This window comes from Populus euphratica, unplaced genomic scaffold (genome assembly GCF_000495115.2).
Source record: "Populus euphratica unplaced genomic scaffold, PopEup_1.0 scaffold53.1, whole genome shotgun sequence".
NCBI classification, from domain to species: domain Eukaryota; kingdom Viridiplantae; phylum Streptophyta; class Magnoliopsida; order Malpighiales; family Salicaceae; genus Populus; species Populus euphratica.
Genome location: NW_011499934.1, coordinates 382,746 through 407,065, shown reverse-complemented (window position 1 = coordinate 407,065; position 24,320 = coordinate 382,746). Strand labels below are relative to the sequence as shown.

The 24,320-nt window shown below is 28.8% G+C and overlaps 1 protein-coding gene across 1 annotated transcript; it reads right to left on the bottom strand.

Annotated features, from left to right (window-relative positions):
- Positions 1-11,064: 11,064 nt before the first annotated feature.
- LOC105136334 (Plant invertase/pectin methylesterase inhibitor superfamily protein) lies at positions 11,065-11,870 on the bottom strand. Its single transcript, XM_011041631.1, has one exon. It carries the CDS (start codon positions 11,805-11,807, stop codon positions 11,214-11,216), a length of 594 nt encoding a protein of 197 aa, XP_011039933.1. The 5' UTR covers positions 11,808-11,870; the 3' UTR covers positions 11,065-11,213.
- Between the last annotated feature and the right edge of the window lie 12,450 nt (positions 11,871-24,320).

Genomic DNA, 24,320 nt, shown 5'->3' with positions numbered 1-24,320 from the left:
TACTTGCCATAAATAAAATTTTATAAGCACACTATGTATATGACATATTAGTTTATAAGCACATATGGTTTACTTTCTATTTCTAGTATTGCCTCTGTCAATCAATAAAAATGAGCTCAATTTTATTTTTTAGTGTTAATGTTATTTTTGTGCCTTTAATTGTGTTTTCAACTAGTAGAGTTTTTTTGATATTAAGCATTGTTTTAGTCTTTGATAAACATTGAAAATAACTTTCTTTTTATGATATTTATTTTATAATAGAATTTATATAATATGACATGTCATGTGTGTATAAGTAATTTGTTATTTTCTAATAGTATTTTTAGAAGTATTTTTTATTAATGTATTATATATATATATATATATATAAATATTTGTCAATACCAAGTAAAGATATCCTCCCAATATTCTTAAAAGGTTTTTATAATCTTATTTAATAATAAAGTAAAAAATAAATAAAAAAGTGATAATCCCATAAAAAGCAAAATATAAAACAGTGATAGCTCAATTCCTAGTAAAATTAATGTTGAAGGAAGAAATTAAGAAAATAATAATTTAAAAAAGGTAACAAAAAAAAAAACAAAAGCCAAATTGGATCAATGTGTCAAATTTACAATCTGATTGTGATATCAGGAAGCCAAATTGGATCAATGTGCCAAATTTACAATCTGATTGTGATATCAGGGTTACCCTGTCCAATACAAATTAAATAAAATATTAAAGCTCAATTATCAAATAATCTCATGTTGAAGGGTGAAACTAATTTTTTTTTTTTTAAAAGACCTAAATTAACATACCAAGCCTATGACCTAGTACATGAAATCATGATGAACTCATATAAAGAAAATTAAAAAAACATAAAGATGACTTCTTTATGAATTAAGTATTTAATGATGAAATTAAAAAAAATTAATTTTAAAATAAAACTAAAAAATAACTAAAATCAACTCCAGTTAATCTCTAAAACTCATGATCTAGGTTATGAGCCCAAAACTAGTCCAGTAGAAGGTAAAAAAAAAAAAAAGCAAAATTCCTAATTAACCAAATGCTTCGTAATGACATTGAAAAAAATAAATTAAAAAATGAGTCCAAAACAAAACAAATAGCAATCAAAATAATGAGGATCAAATTTGACATAAAAATAAACTAAAATCAAATGTTGAGGGATGAAATTGAAAAAAAATCAATTAAGAAAATGATAACAAAAACAAATAGTAATCAAGAGAATAAAGATCAAATTTGATATAAAAATTAAATAAAACCAAATGATGAGGAACAAAATGAAAAAACAAAATCAACCAATAAAAGGATTAAAAAAATAATAAAAATCAAGAGAACAAGAATCAAATTTGATATAACAAACAAATGATAACATACATTTAAATTTTGACAAACCAACATGATTTTTAAAGAGAAGAGAGAGAAAAGAGGGAGGATAAGATAAAGATTCATTAAAGCCTAATTGTTGCACCACTGTATACAAGTGTTTGACAGCTAGAAATACGTGGTAGAGTGATTTCAGCACGATCTAGAAACCAATTTTTAGCTATTGTATGACATTTCAAGCATCATGGAAAGACAATGGAAGCTTCCTATATGTGACAACCTATTTGTCTTGCTCACTTACCCTAGTCTCTATTTTTGTTTTATTTTTAATTTAGGTCTCTCAACACTTTTTTTTTTAAATTGCCTAAATTCATTTCATTTTGCAAAACCAAGTATTGAAGTCATTGTGAAGGGATCAAATAAAAAACAAAACAGTTGAGGGACCAAAATTAAAAAATAGACATGAACTTTACACCTGACCATGTAAATCAATCCTTGAAATTTAGCAAAAAAAAAAGAGTGAATATTCCTTAAATCTTTAAATTCAATCCTTAAAGCTCTAATTATTTTAAATTAATGAATTTGAACTTTATTTCACTAAACCAAAAATTAATAGAGCAACAGAACAATTCCTCCGACACTTTAAAATCTCAATACACATGTATGAAAAACAAATCACCAAGACCAAGACCAATAGCAAATCAAAACAATTTTAAAAAGACTAAAAAAAAAAGAAGAAATTAAGGGGCTAAAGTGTAAAATTTCCTATGTACTTGAAAACAAATAAAGATGCACTATTTGAGTGAAAAGAACATCTTTCAAAGTGTGCAATGAATGGCCGATGAGGCTTAGTTATATACATATATATATATGTATATAATTTTTTTATCGATCATTAGAAATTATATTATATTTATATCTTTTTGAATTTTTTATCGAGTCTTTTTACAACTTTTTCTGGATTAATTGAGTCTTTATATGTTATTCAATATTAATGATGTGATCCCTTCATCAGATTTGATCTGTTAGATAATAAAATTAAACTAATAGATGATTGACACATGTCTACTTGTAATAATAAAAATAACTTAAACTAAAAATTTTATTTTTTTTAATTTTTTATAAATAAACAAAATTAATATTCTTAAATCAACCTCTAATATTACTTCTCATATATCAAAAAAAACTATTAAATGATTTTTTGATTGCTTTTTTCTCTTGGTAAATTTTTTTATTGTTTTAATAAGGCAAAAGGAACTTTTTTATATGAAAAGTTTTAGACATTTACTAGTTTTGATTTGTTTTAGTTGAAAATGATTTTAAAATTATAAATTTATTTTCCATGTTAACATCTATTATTATTAACTATAGTATTAATTATAAATGAAAATCTATATTGATTTTTTTCATTTATAAAAAAGTAGAAAATGATATATTTTATTTTAAAATTATTTTTATACTTTTTATTAGAATCGGATGCATATTAATCATCTACTTGTTGACTTTTGTTGACAATCATTCTTTAACTGAAGGACCACATCATAGATATTAGAAATTCAATAAAACTAAAACATTTTAGTTTAGAGGAGGCTAAGAAAACTCAAAAGAATACTAGGGCCAATTAAAGGGTACAACCCATTAAATTACATATTTTACTAAACTATTTTCTTTGGCTTTTTTTGTATTGTATGCACGTTAATTACCCAATTTTTCATATTCAATATATTATAAATAAAATAAAATAAAATAAAATTCTTCATATTTAAAATCTGAATAATTTTACATAAAGCTTAATAATTTAAAATTAAATTAGTTTGTTCTTATTTCTAATATATAAAATAAATTTTAGTTTTATTAAAATAAAAATTAAGGACATAAAATTGAATACTCTCTCTCTCTCTCTCTCTTCCCTCCCTTCTCCCCTCATCCTTTATCATTGGCTCTACAAATGGCATCATCCAAACCTTTTCTCTATTTTCCCTATATTTTCTCGATCTCTCTCCCTCTTGGCAAAACTCTTCTCTTCTTGCAAAAAAAAATCGTTATGGAAGCAGTTATGACTGGCAATCCTCGTCTCTTCCGTGCTTCCATGAGTAACATACCTTTTATCACTAACAACACTAATAATAGGCAGCTCAGCAGTAGTCTTCCAACTTCTACAAGTTCTTGTGTTCTAATGGCCCTCACCGACTAGTTGTGATTCTCATAACCTTTTATGGGCCGACAAAATCATGAGACTCATAATTCTTACGCCAGGACACTATTGAAAAGTCACTAACGACGTTCACAGTGGTAGCATGGATAGTTTTAAAACCCCATCCAGTGAGATGATGGTTCCAAAACCCAATTGATCAGAATCTAAAACCAGGTTGAGTTTAAGAAATAATTAGTTGGAGATTTGGCCCGGCAAAATCTGGTCAATCTGAAATTCAGACGATCTAAATAAACCCAGTTGAGATCCAACCGATTGTTTATATATATAAAAGTAAAACAACATCGTTTTTGGCCTTTTACTGTCAAATGATGAAAACAAAAATGAGACAACCCAATCTCTTAAATCTTTAAAGCCATTTCAATTATGATTCGTGAAGAAAAGCAGAGGAGCAGAAGACATCAAGGCAAGCCATACCAGTTCAAATCTGGAAGCTGATGTTACTTATTTCTCTTCACGACTCTTCTTCTTTCACTCTCTCTTCTTTATTCTCTACATCTTTTTTGAATTTGCAGTTCTTGATGTGGCATTGATTTTTTTCTTATTGTCACACCCACATGTATGTTTGTCTGTTCTTTTCTTTTTTGTAACTTACTAAAGCCTATCATAATTGTTCAGATTTGAGGTTTATCTTATTTCTACCATAATTTAAGGAATTGTAGACTATAAGCTACGTATCATGTTAGGAATAGCTTCATTTGAATTGCAAGAATTTATGGATTCCTCTTCCTTCACTCCATCTTCCTTTCCTTTTTGGATAGATAATCGTTTAGATAGCAATGATGAAACTCAACTCTCATCACTTAGACAAACCATGAGAGAAGAAGCTGAAATCTAAACAAAGTGTTGTAGTTTTTTTTAAAATAAATGAATGAAAGAAAAGATTTATTGTAGAGAAAATAAAAATAATAAGACGTTGAATGGAAGACAAGTGGAATAACGGTGGCCCTTTCAGCAGCTACTGAGTTGCTTTTTTATGATGTTGTTATGTTTTGTCTGGTTGGAAAGGGACGAAGCATGTTTAGTAATGAAAAAGAGAAGAATGTTAGTATGGTCCATTAATGGCATGAGATGTTTTGTTAATTATCAGATGTGGTGGTTGTTTTGATGTGCTTGATAAAGAAAAGACGGGCAACAAAATGATAATGCTTGACTTGAAGGTTCCAAACAAACATAGTCATATTCATTAAATTTTTTTATCGGCCAGAGTCACACCATCTAACCTGTGACCCGTTTATTATATTGGATTGATCACTAGGTCAGGTTTGAAAACTATAGTGGTATGTGATAGCTATAAGCTAAAGGATATTTTCAGCATTTTATGATTTTTCATGGGTATTTCATCTTTTCTTTGAATCTTTTTACCTATTTGAGCGACTTTTAATGTAACCCAATTAACTTGATGAATTTAAAAAAGTCTATACAACAAGTAAAAAGCTTAGTTTGCTTTTAAAAAAAATTTAAGATGATATTTTTTTTAATATTAAAATAATAACATAATATATTGATTTGGGTTTTATGACTTAATCTACTAAACCTACAACCTGGTTCCTCGACTCCACTCAGTTTGATAACTTTGTTTTTATGAAAAAAAAATTAACCTAATTATAAATAATAAAAATCTAAGCTTGCAAAATTAAGCTCAAATGTTTGCATGAGATTGTAATAACCTTATGAAAAAATCAAAAAAAATTATAAAAAAAATAAAAATTAATCAAATATTAAAGGATAAAATTAAAACAAAAAAATAAAAAAATAGATAAAAGACAAAAAAAGACTAGGCTAGATGTTTGGGCCTAACCTTAAAAAAAAAATATTAAGCATATAGGCCAGCCAGCCTAGGCCCATGCACCTAGGCCATCTTTTGTTTTTTTTTTTTTTAAGAAAAATAACTTGTCATCTATCCTTTATTTTATTTGAGAAAAAAGAAGAAGAATTGGACAATAAATCATTAGTTGACCACAATAGTGACTGGAAAATCTAGGAGGTTGGTTTTTTTTTTTCTTTCTAAAAATCTATTTTCATCTAAAAACACCTATTAATCAATCTTAAAACCACTTAAAACCAAATAATCGAGCTCAAAAACCCCAAAACGATCCAAAAACAAAATCAAAACAAGAAAAATTATCTCTCAATATCGATATACCTTTTGAAACTACTGAACTCCTCTCATCTGATGGAGCTTTTTTACACTAAGATTTATCATTTTGGTTGCTGATATTGTAATAAAGAATAACCTTTTCTCTCCATCATCATTTTCTAGTAAGTTTTTCTCTTTCCTCACAAGCCTAAGAATTTAAAAATAAATAAAATAAACTTTTATATAAAAAACAATTGGTGCTAATATGAAGGGAGTAATGTGTTTTCTCTGCATTTTATTTTTTAATCATCTATATTTTAATTTAACATTTCCCCTCATAATTTCAAGCTTAATTTTATATAATTATGCTATAAAAAGATTCAAGCCTTATGTACACCCTTTTATTATAGTCTATAACTAGTTTATAAACACGTGTTGTGTTACATAGGTACCAAAATTTTTGCAAATCTAAAATAAATGTTTAGTTCTTAATAAATTGTTTCCCATTGTTATTACACCCACTAATACTCATGTTATTTTTTTTTTCATCAAGATAAATTTTCCTATTAAAATATCTTTTATTTATCTTAGTAAACATAATATTTTAAATTGTGATAATTGATTCTCTTTGAAAAAATCATTTTATGATTGTTAAAGTAAGTATGAAAAAAAATATTAAAATAGTAAGTCCATATTTTATGTGTGATTGAAAGCTAAAAAAATCATAAATGTGATAAAATCATGTTAAAAATATATTTAAAGATTTTAGGAATAGAAAAAATCAATTTGAAGTAGATTTTCAAGAACAATTTATTATTAGTACTATTATTTTCATATCAAATACATAATAACTAAAAAACATTATTAAAAATCAAATAAAAAATAATAATAGTACTCAAGAGTCATCTCAACAGTGAAGAATAAATAAATCTATTAATTTTTTTAGGGGCAATAATAGAAAACCAAAGAAAAGTAAAGGAGAAGAACAAGAACAAGAAGAAAAGGAACATAAAGCACTTGCTTCAACGCCTGGCCCACCAGTAGCAAGCCATGTCCGTGTGTTTAGTCCAATATTATTATTTTTTTATCATCCAACCTTTATTATCTTTTCAAAAAAAGCATATATGATAGGTTGTTTATACTTGCTATAAAGAAAACAAAGCACACCTCCCCTAACTCAATTCCACAACCTTTAATTGCTTTACACGTTGACCATTCGAGGTAAGACACAAATTTGATTCAAAATGATGAAAAAATATATTTACCAAATTTACTATTCATGATGTGAATCCTATGGGTATAATGATCTAAAAATCTACAATCAAACTGATCATTCCTAAAAAAACTAAATTTAAGCTTGTAATTAAACTTGACATAACAATAATTTGTACTGAAGAACTAAGACTATAAGTAATCAAACCCCCACCCAATGCTTATAAAGAGACACAAACGAGAAGTATAGAAGACATCACAAACTTGATTAATTCTTTAATAAGTCAGAATAGTTTAGTAAAGAATAAAAAAGTTTGAGCAAAACCTCATACACATAATAATAATTATTGAAATCAAAGCCTGTAAAAAAAAAAAACTAAATACAAGTTAAATAACTCCATTTATAATAGGTAAAAACATCCTAAACAATGTTGAAAAATAATAAAATATTTCTAAAGAAAATAGAAAAAAAAATTCAAAACAACTATAAAACTAATACAAATCTTACACAATAACTTTTGAACCTTATAGCAAATCGCTCTTGATATATGATCACCGAGAAATTCTAACCATGTATATTAAAAGGCCATTAGAATAACCTGAAAAAATATTAGTTCAGTTTAGCAATTGAATTAAAAATATGTTTATCAACATAAAACTATGAGACACAAGCTCAAAATCAATTCTAATATCATTGAATGATAAGGAAACCTTACGAATGGGAAAATCCATTGAAACCCTCGCCAAAATAATCATAATTGTTTCCACATATATTGTCCTCATAGAAAAGGAATTCTTGATAAATAAGAAGTCTATAAATCATAAGGAAACATATAAAAAAACCTATACAACAACTTCTAGTCTATATCAAAATGCTTTTATGAACTCTGATTGACTTGAAATTTTCACCAAGTATAAAAAAGACCTCCAAAAATGTTGGTGAACTTTAAGCCCGCTCTAATGGTTAGATTAAGCGTTATGCTTGTTAGAGTAAAACTACACATTGAAAAATATTAAGCCAAAAATCAAATTTAATTGTTCAACCTTTACATGAATGATATCATTCCCTCTCTTTTCAAAAGGATTCATCCTCGAATCATTAATAAAAAAAATAGTGAGATCTGGAGCAACGATATCACCTATTTTATTAGCCTCTTGTTTATGTCATGAGAGCTTTTCTTATTATTAATTTTTACCTCTAATGACATTATGAATACAGTAGCTTTTCTCTCTCAATTTGCATTTCTTAAACGTTTATCTAAAGCTTTACAATCATCAAATAATTTTCTTAATAACATTGTAATTTTTTTGCATTCCTTTACTAAGTTTATAAATGCCTTTTTACCATAAACCTTTAAACCTTTAAAGCCTGAAACCTTAATTTCTCTTACCTTCTAGCATTGTGAATCCTTTGGGATTGTTCAATTTTTTTTATTAATTTAGAATCTTTTTTATTTTTTCATTCAAACCACTTATCAAATTTCATATTCATTCTTTCAAATTGTTGTTCCATGACCCCTAACATAAAAGCTTAATTCCCCTTTCTTTTAATATGGATGCATCACATTTGAAAAATATCTTCAAGATCTAAACATCATGTTAATAACAAGAAAATATTTCATTAGACACTCTCTCATATTTTCATATTCAATAAAAGTCACTCCCCTCATGTTTCATATGTTGTTTTTCCTTTTCAATATAATAAGCTTATTTTTTACTTTTTGCCACTTAATTTAAAATATTTTAGTTATTTAAAAATTCAATTCACAACAAATCATAAATATCAACCAGTTAATAGCACAATCCAAAATAATATAGACTCGTAAGCAATAATAATTAAAAACTATCAATACAAAACTATAAATATGAAATCACGAATAAAAAAACAAAGTAGTGCAAAATATTAATGATATAAAGTCACCAATAAAATTACAAAACTAAGAAAAGACACTAATTTAATCTTTTTCTTTTTTATAACTTTAGTCAAAACTAACAAGAAAGAAAGTATTGGTGCAAAAACTATTCGATATGAAATTGTTTTATAAATTTTAGAAATAACTCAACAAAGCATGTATGAATAATCTCAAAATCAAGAGAAGTTATTAAGATATTCTAAGAATAAAATAAATTTAGATTTAAAGTTGGTGGCTGAACTCTGTGTTTATTTAAAACTTAAAAAAATCTTTTCTTGTAATTTTTCTTTTTTTTATAAGATTTTATTTAATTAAGGTAGCAGATAATTTTTTTTCTTTATTTGATGCCTCAATTAGTTCTTAAAGAAGAAAATAAAGGGCTCAACAATAATGAAATATATATAAAAACTTGAAAATACAAAAGATATAATTTAATTTAAAACCTTATATGATACGAAACCGATATAAACTCCATCACTATAAAAATTTAGAAACTTCAAATCCACCCTAACTTTTTTTCGTTTTTCTTAATTGCAATGATTCCATAGTGAACGAGGTAACCCCATTTCGTGCCTGTACAGCTATTTACCACCATTGTTACGCCAAGGTGCTTTGTTTAAAAAAAAAAAAAAGGCTCTATATTGGTGTTCGATCTCTATTCAAACTCACGAAAATGTTTTTAGTTTTTTGTTACTTGACTGTCGTAGTTTTTTTTTTTTTGTAATATCAAAAGAATAGATTTAAATTGGAGATTCTTATTAATTTTTTGGAGAGACAAAGACTATTACCAATGTAACTACAACTCATTAGCTAATTTTTGTAGTCAATGTCATGGATTCGATGCCCGTCCATTGTTTTCTTCCATTTAATTTCGACATATTTAATACCATATACTCAAAGTGTAAACATAATAAGGGTTTTTTTTATTATTATTAGTAGAATTAATGAAAAAGCCAATACAATTAGTTTCATAAAACAAAATCTTTAAATAATTACTTAAATTCACATTTTTTTTCTCTTAAAAAACCCGTGAATTTATTAAAACTCCCATAATTAATTAATTAATATATAGAACAGATTAGGTAAAGAAAACATGAGAAGGAGCTTTTATTTCTTACACAATCCTTCTATCACATGAGTTTCATGTGATAAAAAAGTAGACATCAAAGAATCTTTTATTTTAGATCCGAAGAACAGCTGATTACAATAGCCGACAGAACTCAAACCACAATGAGGGATTTTTTTAAAGGTTTTTTTCATGTAAAATATGTTTTTCATTCAGAAAAATATTAAGATTATATTTTTTATTTTTTATAAATTATTTTTAATATTAATGTATCAAAATAATTTGAAAACACTAAAAAAATATTAATTTAAAATAAAAAAAATACTTTTTTGAAAAGAATTACAGTGAAAACAAAAATAAAAACACATACATGTCCTTGTGCCTGCAATTATTGGGACCTTTGCCTTCTTCTTTTTTTTAAAAAAAAATATATACATAGAGTATCTAGCATGGCTTGTGCATATGATCAAATTAATTAAATCTCTATATCCTGAATAAAATTTGTAACAGGCAGAAAAAATCAGACCGAAACCATAAAGAAAGCATATCTCCTCACTCAATTTAATCTACTACATCCTGTAGTCGGTGACCAGACAGCATTCAGCTCCACTCTATTTATCATCTCAGCCGCCCAACCATCTTTTGTCTTCAACTGCCAACGTAAATTTATGTCGTTGCTGGACCACTAGAAACATGTGCTATGGGTTAATTTCAGCTAGATCTATAAGATGGCTAGCTATACGAGTTGGTACGACCTAGCAATTATAAAGATATTACTTGGAACTAGATTTATTCTTGGTATGGATTTGATTTGGTATATTTAAAAATAAATAATTTTCAACTAATTTAGTTTTATATAAAAAATAATAATTAATACTTCAATATCACTCAAATATGCTGGTAACTTATTTATTTGCTCCCACCTATCTCATGTAGATTCTTAAATTCATTATAAATTGTGAGTAGGGAGGATGATGACATGTGTCGGTAACTTATTAATTTGCACCCACCTATCCCAGATAGACTCTAAAATTCATAATAAATTGTTAAAAGGGAGTGTCATTACATGTTTTACACGAGCTGTTTATTTTGGTGTTTTTAAAAGAATTAATATTTTTTTATGAGTGTTTTTAAAATGTTTTTAAAAGAATTAATATTTTTTTATTTTAGATTATTCTGATATATTGATGTAAAAAATAATTTTTTTAAAATAAAAAATATTATTTTAATATATTTCTAAATAAAAAACAATTTCAATGATACTCCAAACACGCTCTAATTAAGAGCACAAACTGGATTAATAAGTCGGTGAAATCTTACATGCACTTCCATATATAAAAACACTAAAAAAAAGGGGATTACAAAACACAAAGATATATTACAAATCACAAAAGCTTTCCATGTTCAATGACCGAGCTTCGGCCTCCCACGACTTTCATCAAGACGATTGATCATGTACAAAGCATTACTAGTAACCCTAGCAACATTAGTGATCTTTCTCTTCACATCATCCTTGGCTCTGCTTCCAACTTCGTGAAACCCATCAAGACACGTGTCCTCGTTTGTCAAGGCAGCGCTGACCCATGTCTGTGCATTACTCATCTGCCACCTAAACGTTTCCTCTCTCAAGTGCTTCAACTCTCTCAGTGTCTTGCTCAGCTCATCCACCGAGTCATATATCTGCTCAACACAATCACTCAGTGCAACTCGCGCTCGCTTTTTCTTAAGACCCGAGAGTGTGTTCAAGTAGTTTGACACATTCCTGGCACGTGCAATGCTCACCTTGACAGCTGCTTGGGCCAGGTCACGTGGGGTGTTGGCAGGGCCTGCATAAGAGGAAAGAGTGCGGAGGCAGAGGTTAGGGTAACTAGCGTGGACGCAGGATGAACGGACTAGATCTCGCGGTGCATTGTGGGACTTTGCAGCGGCGGAGTAAGGAGATGTGGAGAAGGAAATGAAGATGAAGAGAAGGTTAAAGAGTGAGAGAGGGGGAGACATTGTTTCTTACTCTTTCATGTGGCTAGCTGTAGGGGTGAAAGAGAGCGAGTGATGCTATTACTATGGCAGATGGATTTTATAAGGGAATGGTGCTAGAGTATGGGCTTCATGCTGACACCTAATTACGGGATTGACCTTCTACTCTTTCGTGTGTGCAATCTGTTGGACTGTGCATGCACCACGCAATGAAAGTATAATGCACCACGCAATGAAAGTATCTCCTTCATTATTTTTTCTTGTAAGCTAGGATACATCGATACAAGGTTAGTTTAGTCCAGGATGATTGTGCTATAATACAACGGAGTAAATGCACCGTGGCTGGCTGCTAGTCGGCATGTACCAAATCTCCTGTACATATTAATTGACCATGCTTAAGATTGTGAAAAACTTTTTTCTAACACGACACGACACGACAGGAGATGGAATATATAATATAAATTTAAATTATAAAATTATAAGTAAAATATTTTAATTAATCATATATTATAATTCTAGTTAAGTAATAATTAATAATTTCAATCAAATAGTAATTAATAATATAATATAATATAACTAAAATAAACAATAAAATAACACTACCAAAACACCAACAGAATTACTAATGAACCTTTTTCGTTAGTAATAATTCTCGATGAACATAATTCCATCTCAAAATCTGTAGGTATACCAACAACATAGTTCCATCAGCGAAACAGTTGGTATATACCGACAAAAATAGTCCGTCGGTATATGTCGACAGGGTATACAGCTTGTCTGGAAATATGCAACAACGTGGTGACGTTAGATGATTTTACTGACAAAATGATCGAGGGACTCAAACTGAGATAGTCGTACAGTGACGTGGCACTTTCACTGACGAAATCACTAATGGAATCACTGACGGAAGTAATCCGTCGGTGATTCCATCAGAAAAAACCATCACATACCTACCTATTTGCCGACACTTTTTTCCTCTGTTTCTCCTTTTCTTCTTTCTCATCCCACCTCTCCCCTCCCAAACTACAGCTAACCACCCATCCCAACTCTCCACTATTCTCAGCACGAGCACTCAAGTTTCTTATATCTTGTACATGGTCATAATATTCGTTTCTTGTAGATTTTATCATTGTTTTAGTATATGTATTTTATTAACGTTTGTATTTGTTTAATTGTTATTTGTCAAAGAAACTTGTAGTATGAATGTATAATTTTGTAGTTGTTATAGTTTGTTTTAGATTTTGTCAAATGATATTTGTTTGTAAATTGTTGAAATTTTGTTTGAATTACACCGGATTAAACATGTTGTGATGAAATGAATAATTAATAGCTTGTTTAACGAGTCTTGTTTAATTTTTATCAATTCTATTTCGAAGTTGTGATTTCTGTAAATTTATATATGTCTAAATTTGTATGTATGAACGTTGATAGTTGACAATTGATAATGAATATTTAACATAAGTTTTGTTTTAGTTTGTTGGATAATGTCAGGGAAAACCAATATTTTTGTTATGTTTTATAAAGGTTCAATAGAAGTCATGGATGATCGCTCATGGATGTATCGGGACTCACCCCAAGGATTACAGAGGATGGATTATTGTAATGGTGTTTAGGGTTTTATTAATTTCACAACATCTATTCCGAGGAATTTTACTGATGGCGGTATTAGGTGTGCATGCAGGAAGTGTAAAAATTTAAAGTTTCTGCATCAAAATGTTGTAACGATACATCTTCTAACCAAAGGGTTCATAGAGGATTAGCTGTGTTGGTATGCTCACGAAGAACTATTTGTTCCTAATGAGAACATGGAAGAACAAGTGGTTGGGTCAACTTTTAGTGCTAGCAACATGCATGAAGTTGGAAATGAGAACAGTAATCCTTACAGAAATATGGTTATGGATGCAATGAGAATGAATGAAGGTAATGTCAGGGAATGTCCATTCGTAAAAGAAGAACCTAATGCAGATGCAGCAAGGTTTTTTGATCTGTTGAGAGATTCTGACGAATCATTATAGGATGGCTGCACGAACCACAGTAAATTATCAGTCGTAGTATAGGTGTTCACCATCAAGTCAGATCATGGGTTGAGTGAGGTTGGTTATGACAAGATTATTAAATGGGCGAGAAGCATTTTACCTGAAGGGAACAGGCTAAAAGAGAACTTCTATGTTGCCAAGTCCATGATGAAACCCCTCGGTTTAGGATACTAGAAAATTGATATATACCCTAACTTCTGCATGTTATACCATCTTGAAAATGCTGAGATGAACGAGTGCATGACATGCGAGCATTCCTGTTACAAACCCAGAATTGGTAGAGGGAAGACTCTCGTGGTATATAAAAAACTCAAATACTTCCAATCACACCTAGACTGCAGAGGTTATTCATGTCACCAAGGACTGCTGAGCACATGACATGGCACCAATCATACCATGCAGTTGATGGAGTGATGGTTCATCCTTCTGATAGTGAAGCCTGAAAACACTTTAACAGTATGCATTCTCACTTTTCAACTAAATTAAGGAATGTGCGTCTTGGGTTGTGTATTGACGGTTTATAACTTACCATCAGGGATGTGAATGAGGCCAGAGTTCATGTTTTTATCTATGGTCATACCAGGTCCAAGCAGTCCGGGGCGGAATATAGATGTTTGTCTTCATCCTTTGATTGATGAGTTGATGCAGTTGTGGTCCTCTGGAGCTTTGACTTATGACATATTGAGGAAACATAATTTTGTTATGAGAGTGGCTTTGATATGGACTATCAATGATTTCTCAGCTTATGGAATAATTTCTGCTTGGAGCATGCATGGAAAGCTAGCATGTCCATACTGTATAGAGAACAACAAGGCATTCATGCTAACAAATAGGGGTAAAGCTTCTTTTTTTGACTATAACTGTCGTTTTTTGCCACGACCACAGGTACAGAAAGAATAGAAAGGATTTCTTTGTTGGCAAAGTTAAAAAGGATGTTGCACCCCCGAGTCTTTCGGTGAAGAATTGTTTGATGTTATGTCAGAGTATGGTGACATTGTATTTGGTCTCCAATCAGGTAAGCAGAAGTTTTCTGGTTTTGGTTTGACCCATAATTGGTTGTGTCAAGGTTGTTCGGGATGAGAACGAAGACACAAGTGTGATAGATGAAGTCTTTCAAGCTAGTAAGGTGGTTGAACCATACCGAGTTGCTTCGTCGATTGACTTAAAAGAAAATTTGAATTTTTATATTTTTAATGATTGTCTTGTTGATGTTGATGTAGAGGAGTTAAATGTTGTTCTGAGCTCTACTAGTGAAAAAAAAATATTGTTGAAGAAGATGATAACGAAATTGAAAAGTGCGATGAAGCTGATGATAACAATTCAATAGAGGACGAAGATGAAAATTTGGACTAACTAAACATGTTCTAAAGCCTTATTTTATAATGTAATAATTTGAAACATTAAATATTTATTCTTCTTTAATGGTCAGCCCTTGTTATCGTGTTGTGTGTGCCGTAAGATTGCAATTCAAGATTTTGTGATGGGGTTACATAAAAAAATAAGAAAAATTTATGGGATTGTGCCACTTTCACCTATGGAGTCATTGGCAAACAATAACCCGTCGGTATTTCACAGAGAGTGAAAAGAATTATAGGATTGTGCCACTCTCACCCACGGAAAATAACCCGTCGGTATTTCACAGAGAGTTACAAAAAAATTACAGGATTGTGCCACAAGCATTGACGGGTATATCAACGGCTTTACCGACGTACAATACTGATCGCATCACCGATGAATTTACACACATCCTGAAGCGCATGCATGTCAGACACTTTTTTGTTTGCATAAATATCGATGGATTTTTCGACGGGTCGAAAAGTCTAGCGGGATTTTCAAACTTTTTTGGTGTGCATTTTAATTAATTTCTGATGGTATTATTGAAGGAATTTAATGCTACCAATAACAATTAATGTCCGTTGGTAATACCGTTGAAAAAATTGCTATATAAAACCCCCCCTCCCCCTATTTGGTTCATTTTCTTCTCTGGTTTCGTTTCTCTTCTTCTCCATTTCTTTTCTTCTCTCGGTTTATATTTGGCTTTTGGAAGGGATTTTATTGTTTTGGTGGTAGTTTTAAAAGGTATGTATTCTTTTTTCTTTATCTTTGTATTTTTTTATTTTAATTATGATTATTTTTTTTGGTGTTCTTTGTTTTGTGTATTGTTTGTAGATAAAATCTTAAATTCAACACACTATTAAGGTAAACATTTTTTATTCCCAAATTTATTTTGAATTGATATAGTGTTTTTTAGTTTTGTGTATTGTTTGTTTTGTGTTTATGTTGTTTTGTATAGTGTTTTTTAGCTTTTCATTTTATTTATTAATTTTATGATATTATTGTTTGTATTGCTATAATTGTTATTGTTGAATTTATGTTAAAAATGTTAATTTATATATATAGAATTACATTTAATTAGTTTATCTTAATTTAGGATATTATTGTTTATAATGTTATAATTGTTATTGTTGAATTTATGTTAAAAATGTTAATTTCTATTTTGAGGCCCATTAGGGTCGATCGTGTTAGGAATGATATTGATTTGGTTACCTTTTTACTTTTGACCATGTAATTATTTATAAATTAAGAGTCTTGTCTCCTAAAACTTGAAATGTAATATTAATCCATAAATTTAAATGTATGACTTTAATCTAATGTTTGTAACTCTAGGTACCAATTTAACAATGAATGTTCATAGTTGAAATTGATTCTTTTACTTGAATATCATTATATGATGTTATTGAATAAAATATTGTGTTGATGATGATGAGTTCGGTTGAGATCTAGGATGATTGGATCGGGATGTGAAATAAAATTAGAAGTGTAATATGATTTTGTCAATAACTTGGGACCCTCTAGTATAGGGGAGATTCTGTTGAATTTTTTTTTAAATAATCAAAGTTAATTATGTAATTATTCGTATAAATTTGTGTAGATGCATAGAATAAAATTTACAGCACATCATCAGAAGACGGTTGCAACTAGTTCTTCTAGTAGCAAGGAGGACGTATCCTTACGTGCTGATCACGGTGAGGGATCTACGCCAACTTGTGATGCTGCCTTTTCTAGCGCGGTTTCATAGCGCAAAAATGGTGTGCCTTCACAGCGGGGTCACTTCACCCGCAAGTACCAGGCATAATGAAAGGATGACCTCTCAATGTAAGTTTGTTTAGGTTTTAGTTTTTTTTATATATACTTACAACATAATTTATGAACAATTAATTAATATTACTACTTTTATTTAATTTCAAGTTCACAAACATTGAGGCTGCAAGGACTATAACATTGGCATTTAAATCGTCGATAGAGATTCCATTGTTTCAATGGAGCCAGTTTTCCAGACATCCTGAGTGGAAACCTAATATTGATGCATGGTTGAAGCGATTTCAGGTCAGTGTTAATTTTTAATTTTTAGCTTATTTTTAATAAATGATTTTTATAATTTTATATCTTGTACTATTTTTATTTTATATGAATTATTTATATACACAGAATAAATTTGAGTGGGATAGGGCAGACAACAATGTTGTGAAGAGGGTATGGGAAAATCACATGGCAACTAGGTAACATAAAAAATAATAGTTATTTTTGTTTTATAATTTTATGTTTTAAATTCTAATTTGTTACTATGGAAGTAGGTTGCGTGATTTTTGGTATGACACCAAAAAAAAATCAAAAAGACATGCGAGGGATAACGATCTTGAAGGATGGAATGAGGTGGCGATTTGGCAGGAATTCAAACCGTCATTCATCTCGGGAGAAATATGGACGGCATATATTGAGCACGTGACCTCAAAGCAATTCTCACGGCGCTCATAATCTAGCGCCGACAACCGGAACTAGCAAATTCATGGTTCGATGACCACGCACAGTGACGGATCCATCCCATTCAGCGCACATGCAAAGCGGATGGTAAGATTAATTTTAATGAAATATATCATTAATTAATTTGTCATTCCTTATAATATATTTAACTTTCAACCTATTTTTTCCTTACAGGTTGCGTCTCTTGAACGTGAACCGAGTCCAATGGAGTTGTTTGTAGAGACATATGTGAGGAGTCAAGACTGCCAAAAGGGGGTGCAGTAGTTCGTTGACAACCGTGCTCAGCACTTCGTGGTATGTTCGTTCATTCATTTTATTTTGTAAGTTATTATTTTCTTAAATTGCATGTTAAATTGCATTTGATGATTTTTTTACTGACAGAATTTTCAAGAGACCTATAATAGCCGGTTAAGGGAGAGATATGGAGACCATCCTTCGACCCATCCAGATTTCGATCTAGATTTGTGGATAGAGGTGGGATTGTCTGGTGGACCCGATAAAAATTAGATCTACAAGCACTCCAACACTACGGCTGAAAACTTGAGTTCGGCTCGTAGTGTTTCAACTCGTTGGAAGCTCTCCATCAGTATCGAACACTCAGTCTGAGGAGTTTATTGCCTTGAAACAACAATATCAACAACTCTCGATGAATTATGATAAGCTTCATCAAATAGTCATGGAGATGAGATCAAAGATGGGTAACAATACTTGTGCAGCTTCTTTTTGGCCATATGGTCCCGGGAACAACCAGCCTCCTTCTCCTCCTCCTCCTCCTCCAGCTCCGTCACTTTTCTAATTTAATTTTATTTTTTAAACACATTAAATTTGTAATGAATATTATTTAACATTACTTTTATATTTTTAATGTTTAATCCAATTTTATTTGTTTATTAAGGTTTTTGACTATTAATAAATTATTTTTTATATATATTTCAAATACATATCGACGAAAACAGCAACGAACATTATCCGTCGGTATTTCACAGAGAGTTGCCAAACAATTACCAGCCATGTCATAATTACCGTTGAAATTGTAGACGGATTTATTCTGTCAGTAATGTTCCCGCGAGAAACTTTTTTTGGGCTCGCGCGTATTCATCTGTAAGATCGTTGGTGTTCTGTTGGTGGGTGGTTTTTTTTATGTGACAGAATTAGTGATGAAAATGGGAGTTAGCGACGACTATTATACCAATGGACGTGTTCCGTTGGTGAGGCCGTCAATAATTATTTCACCGATGGAGTTCATTCTTGTCACTGACAGAATTATTTCGTCGGTAAAACTATTTAATGGTGCAGTGTAAACAATAAAAAAGTCTAAACGCCTTTATTTTATTCACATTGATTTCCCTACTTCTTGAACAAATCACTCACTTACTTCATCATTTACAAGAAATGAGTACCTTTAAATTTTGATAGGCCATTTAACATTAATTACTCCAAGGGTTAAGTATATCAATTTATAACTTTTATTATATATATATGCTAGCTAAAATAGAATAATATGCCAATTTATATGTTAATAGTTTATATAAAAAATTATGAAGAATAAAGGGGTGTTTTAATTTTATAGAAATGAAATCAATAAATAACTTATATCGTTAAAAAATTATAATAATTATAGTTAAAATCAATCTCTTGATTATTAGATTGCACAAGTTTTGCAAGATATAAATTTAAAATAATGAAAATGTTAAAATACAAATTATCAGAATACATAATTTTATATATTTTTTTAAATCGTAAAATTGTCTGATTTTATTGAATTTGAAAGCTATTACCATGTAATGATTGTTTTTGAAGTATTTTTTTATTTGAAAATACATCAAAATAATATTATTTTTATTTTTATTTTATATTAAGGCCTCGTTTGTTTGACGGAAAGTGGTTTCCTGAAAATCACTTTCCAAACTTTCATGTGTTTGTTTGTCATTAGAAAAGTTGGTCAATAGAAAACAATTTCCAGTTAAGGAAAAATTTGGTTTGGTTTCCAGTAAAGTGTTTTTCTTTAATTTTGAACGGAAAACACTTTTCGAATATTATGAAAAATTTAGAAATGTCATATTATTTGCTGATTATATCAAATTTGATCCTCAAACTTTTAATTGCTATATATATTTTTTTTGAATATTTTTCTTCAATTTAATCCCTTAAAATTTAATTTTTATATTAACTTTGGTTCTTGTTTTAATAATTGTTATTTGCTTTTTCTTTATTATTTTTTATTAAAAATTTTAATCTATCAAATTGATTCTTATTCTTTTGATTGCTACTTATTTTATTAAAAATAATTTATGAAATGATAATTATTATTATTTTAATTTCTTTATTTTTAATTTTTTTTATTTGTTAGATTTGATCTTTATTATTTTAATTATTATTTATTTTATTTAAAATAATTTATGAAATTATATTTTTTTCAATTTCATTCTTATTTAACTTTTTAATTTATAAAATTTGTTCCCCATTATTTTAATAAACTTGAAAAAAATAAAATATTAATAAGTTATTTTTCAATTTATTTTTTATGATACAACTAAATACTAAAATATATTTTTCAATTTATTTTTTATCATACTATAAATATTAAAAAATAATTTATTTTTAAAAAAAATTACTTTATAGTAAATAAATAAGCCTAAAACAAACGGTGTCTTACGTGAAAGTGAAACCACGCAATTATTTGTATACACAGGTCCTGCCATGACAAAATAATTGAAATAAGTGTGTAGAGAGAGGGAGAGAGAGCATTATGCATGCGGCTCCAGTTTGATCTAAAAGCAAGCACGGGCATCCATCCAAGTTCTGAAACAGGTCATGTGGGCATGGGCACTGTTCAAGGGGCCATTCTCACTCCCACTTGTTGCCATATATATATATATATAGAAGTAATATTGGGGTCAGGTTTTGGTTCAACTAATCCAATGACTTTTGCAGCTCGTTGAGAACTTGATAAGACAAAGATGTTCGGTTGGTCCCATTATACAGGAAAATGTGTATTCCCTTATCATTAAACTGTTATAACTAACAATTAATAATTAATTAAAATACTAAAATAAACGGGTGGGGTTACTGCTTATGGAGAAATAAATGCTTGTTGGGTATTTTTTTTTTTAGGATTGCAGTGACGGTTGATTTATTTAAAAATATAATATTATTTACAAAAATTATTTTGATACTAGCACATTAAAATAAATGATAAGTTTTTTTCATGTTAAAAACACATTATTTTCTATCTTCTTATAAAAATAATTTAGTTTTCATTTATTGTGATCAATCTCTTATATAAATTAAATAAATAAAAATGGCTTATACACATCCACCTAATTTTTTCTCTAATATTTTTTTAACTGGATAAATACTATTAATTTTTTTAAATAGATAAAACCTCTTAATTAACCAATGTACGTCGGACATATATCACCAAAGAAATTGTTTTAAGGACATATTAACAATAGATAAATCATGTCGGTTGTGATCTTATACACATTATTAAACAAAACAAAAATAAAAGATCAGTAAATTAAAATATTAAAAAAGGTCACTTCTTAGAGGTTCCTTAAAGATAAAGGATGGTTGAATATTTCTAGTGAAAGTTGGCAGAAATCAATATTAAAAAAAAAGAAGCCAAATTGGTAAAAATAAAATAAATGGTTTACGCATGGACTTATTATAATTTTCTCAGATTTTTATTAAAAAATATTTTCATATATCTTACTAGACAGTTTATTTGGTGGAATAAATCATATATAAATATTAAAAGTCGTCCCATATATGAAGATTATTTAATAATGCTACTTAATTAGCATGCATAGTTAATATTAAAACTTGATAGAAGCTAGCTATTGAGTTAATCGAGATACACGTGGGTTAAATTAATATTGAACAAATATGGAGAATATAAAAATAAATTGACCAAATTAAAAACATAGGGATAGATACGAATAGGGTGACACAAGCATACGGATAAATTCAAGATTTTTATCTAAAATTAAAATTATTTTATTAACTATCTTTTTTATTCAAAAATAAATAAATAAATACGTTTAATATATACACGAATGTAGGCAATATCTTATGAACCAAATCCATAAATATATACAAATAGGAAAGGATCAAGTAGATAGTTCACGACTCACTAAAATATCAGTCCCTCAAAATCTTAATAATTGATTTAGTAGGCCTTATTTGACTTCGTATAGTATTGGTTTAGTAAACTTAATTAATAACACAGGGGCTAAAGTGACAAATCAAGGATAACATAAGAGGAAATTATGAGTTTAGCAATTTTTTGTGGTTAAATAAGAAATGTAGCTAGGAGTTTCATCGGATTCCGGTTTGATTTCTAACCATCCAGGGGGGAGGGTATTTCTAGATCTGAAAAATATTAAGGGGCAGTACGGATAAAAAAAATGGTAGAGGACTGGGAGTTGCAATTAATGTAGTTTTTTGGGGGCAACACAACATTAATTGGAGATTCAAAAAAACATGACGAGTTCATGGTCTCAAGGCATGTGGTAGCTATGCCAGCTGCTCTCCTCGTTACCGAAATTAGTTACAATAATAACTTGGTTCCTAAAAGGTTTGATGGAATGATGGCTTTTATTGCTTAGTAAAATTATATTCGAGAGTAGGATAAAATATTTTTTAAAAGTATTTTTTAATTAAAAATATATTAAAATAATTTTTTTATTTTTAAAATCATTTTACATTAACACATCAAAAAATTACCTTAAAAACTAAAATCAACTCAAAACTAAAAATAAAACTGAACTTAAATATGTTCTCTCATGAACTTTAAAGATAGAAAAAACATTTAATATGAATTTCCCCATCAGATAAAATCATTTGATACAAACATTGATCGTTTCAATGGTGTAAATCGGTGTCCATAATATTTTTATCTCTCTATCATTATAATTTAGCGACTTCTCTCCCTCGTCTCTCAACTAAGGACTAAAAACTAATAAAAATAAATTTTTATACTAAAATTGAATTTTAAAAAAATAGAGGGAGCAAAATCATATAATTTGTCTTATTTCAAAAGTTAGAGGACCAAAGTGTATTTTTTCCAAAACTTCTAGAACTCCACTCATGTTTAATATCTTTTTTATTTTGGTACCAATTCTTCCAATCCCACCATTGACTAAGAAATTAGAAGAGATCAGCCTTAAATTTGGATCAAATTATCTAAAATAAAACTTTGATGACCAAAATGAATTATCAAAAAATGATTAGGATCATCCATAATGATCTCTATATGTGTGAACAATGCTAGTATCTGCAATGAATATCCAACACATTGTAATATTTATTATAATTATTATATTTTTAATTTTAATTTTACTTAAGCTCTAACACTTTATTCTTTTATTAAATTTTATTTTCATTCCCCTTTATATAGATTTGCATATCTATTTAATGACTTAACGACGGATTAACATTTTTTTTTTTATAAATCCTTTCATAATGAATAAATGAACAAATTTTAGGCTAATAAACTATCATTTATAGGCTCAACCAAGTATTGAATTCAAATATATATGAGTCTAGCAAACTAGTAGACTCATCATCTTTAGATTCAACCAAATGTTAAGTCTAGGTTTTTGTGGATCCAACAAAATATCAGACCTACCATTACTAGACTCAACCAAGCGATGAGCTCAGGCTTGTGTGTGGTTTTGGTGAACCACTAGACTCATAATTAGAGGTATCTTTTACTCTAATGAGTCAAAAATATTTTATCATGGTAAGTGAAAGATATTTTGTTGATATATGAACCTTCTCATTTTTCATGAACAAGGGGATCTTTGAAGCTATAAAAGAAACCAATATAACCACCTCTAATAAGTTTCAATTCTCTAATACAAATAATATAAATCTATTTCCAGGGTTTTCTTCTAAAATGAGATTATTTTTCTCTTACATGATATTAACTTAATCATTAGAAAATCCCAAAACTCTAAGGAGGGAACCTTTTATGAGTATTGAGAATAATTTATCAGTTATTTCATCAAGAAAAGATGGATTAGATTGTCATAACCAGGACATTAATAATCTTATCTTAGACCTTGACTTGGCCTTCAAACCCATGAGATAAAATCGAACCTCATCATTTTCCTTTATAATTATTATCTGAAATAATTATTTCTTTTGAGTTTTTATTTTATAATTATTTTTGTTGATTTTTTCAATCTTTATGTATAAACAATGAGTCATCGAGCTTTGATATATACTTATGCTAGCTTTATTTACAAATTGATGGATTAGATTTCCACCGATTGATTTGAAGCTTGAAGTGAGTTTCTTAAGTTGATAAAACAATGTGTTTATGATTATAATTGTTTTTTATGGTATAAAAAAGGTTCAAGAAAATATGTTGTACAATTATGTTGTCCTAGTTACTATGTAATGCATATAAATATTTAAAGCAGGTTAATAAGATTTGGTTATATTTTATTGTTATGCATGCTTTTGATATACAAAATATCAATAAAGACTATACTAAATATATTTAAACAAATTTATTTTATTTAAACTAAATAATTTATGATTTCTTAAACTTACATAAGACGTGAACATATTTTTTATGAAAATAATTCTTAAATTAAAAAAAAAACAAGTAAAATAGGGTGATAATATATATAGACACATCATTTTAATAAAATCAATAATTTTCTCT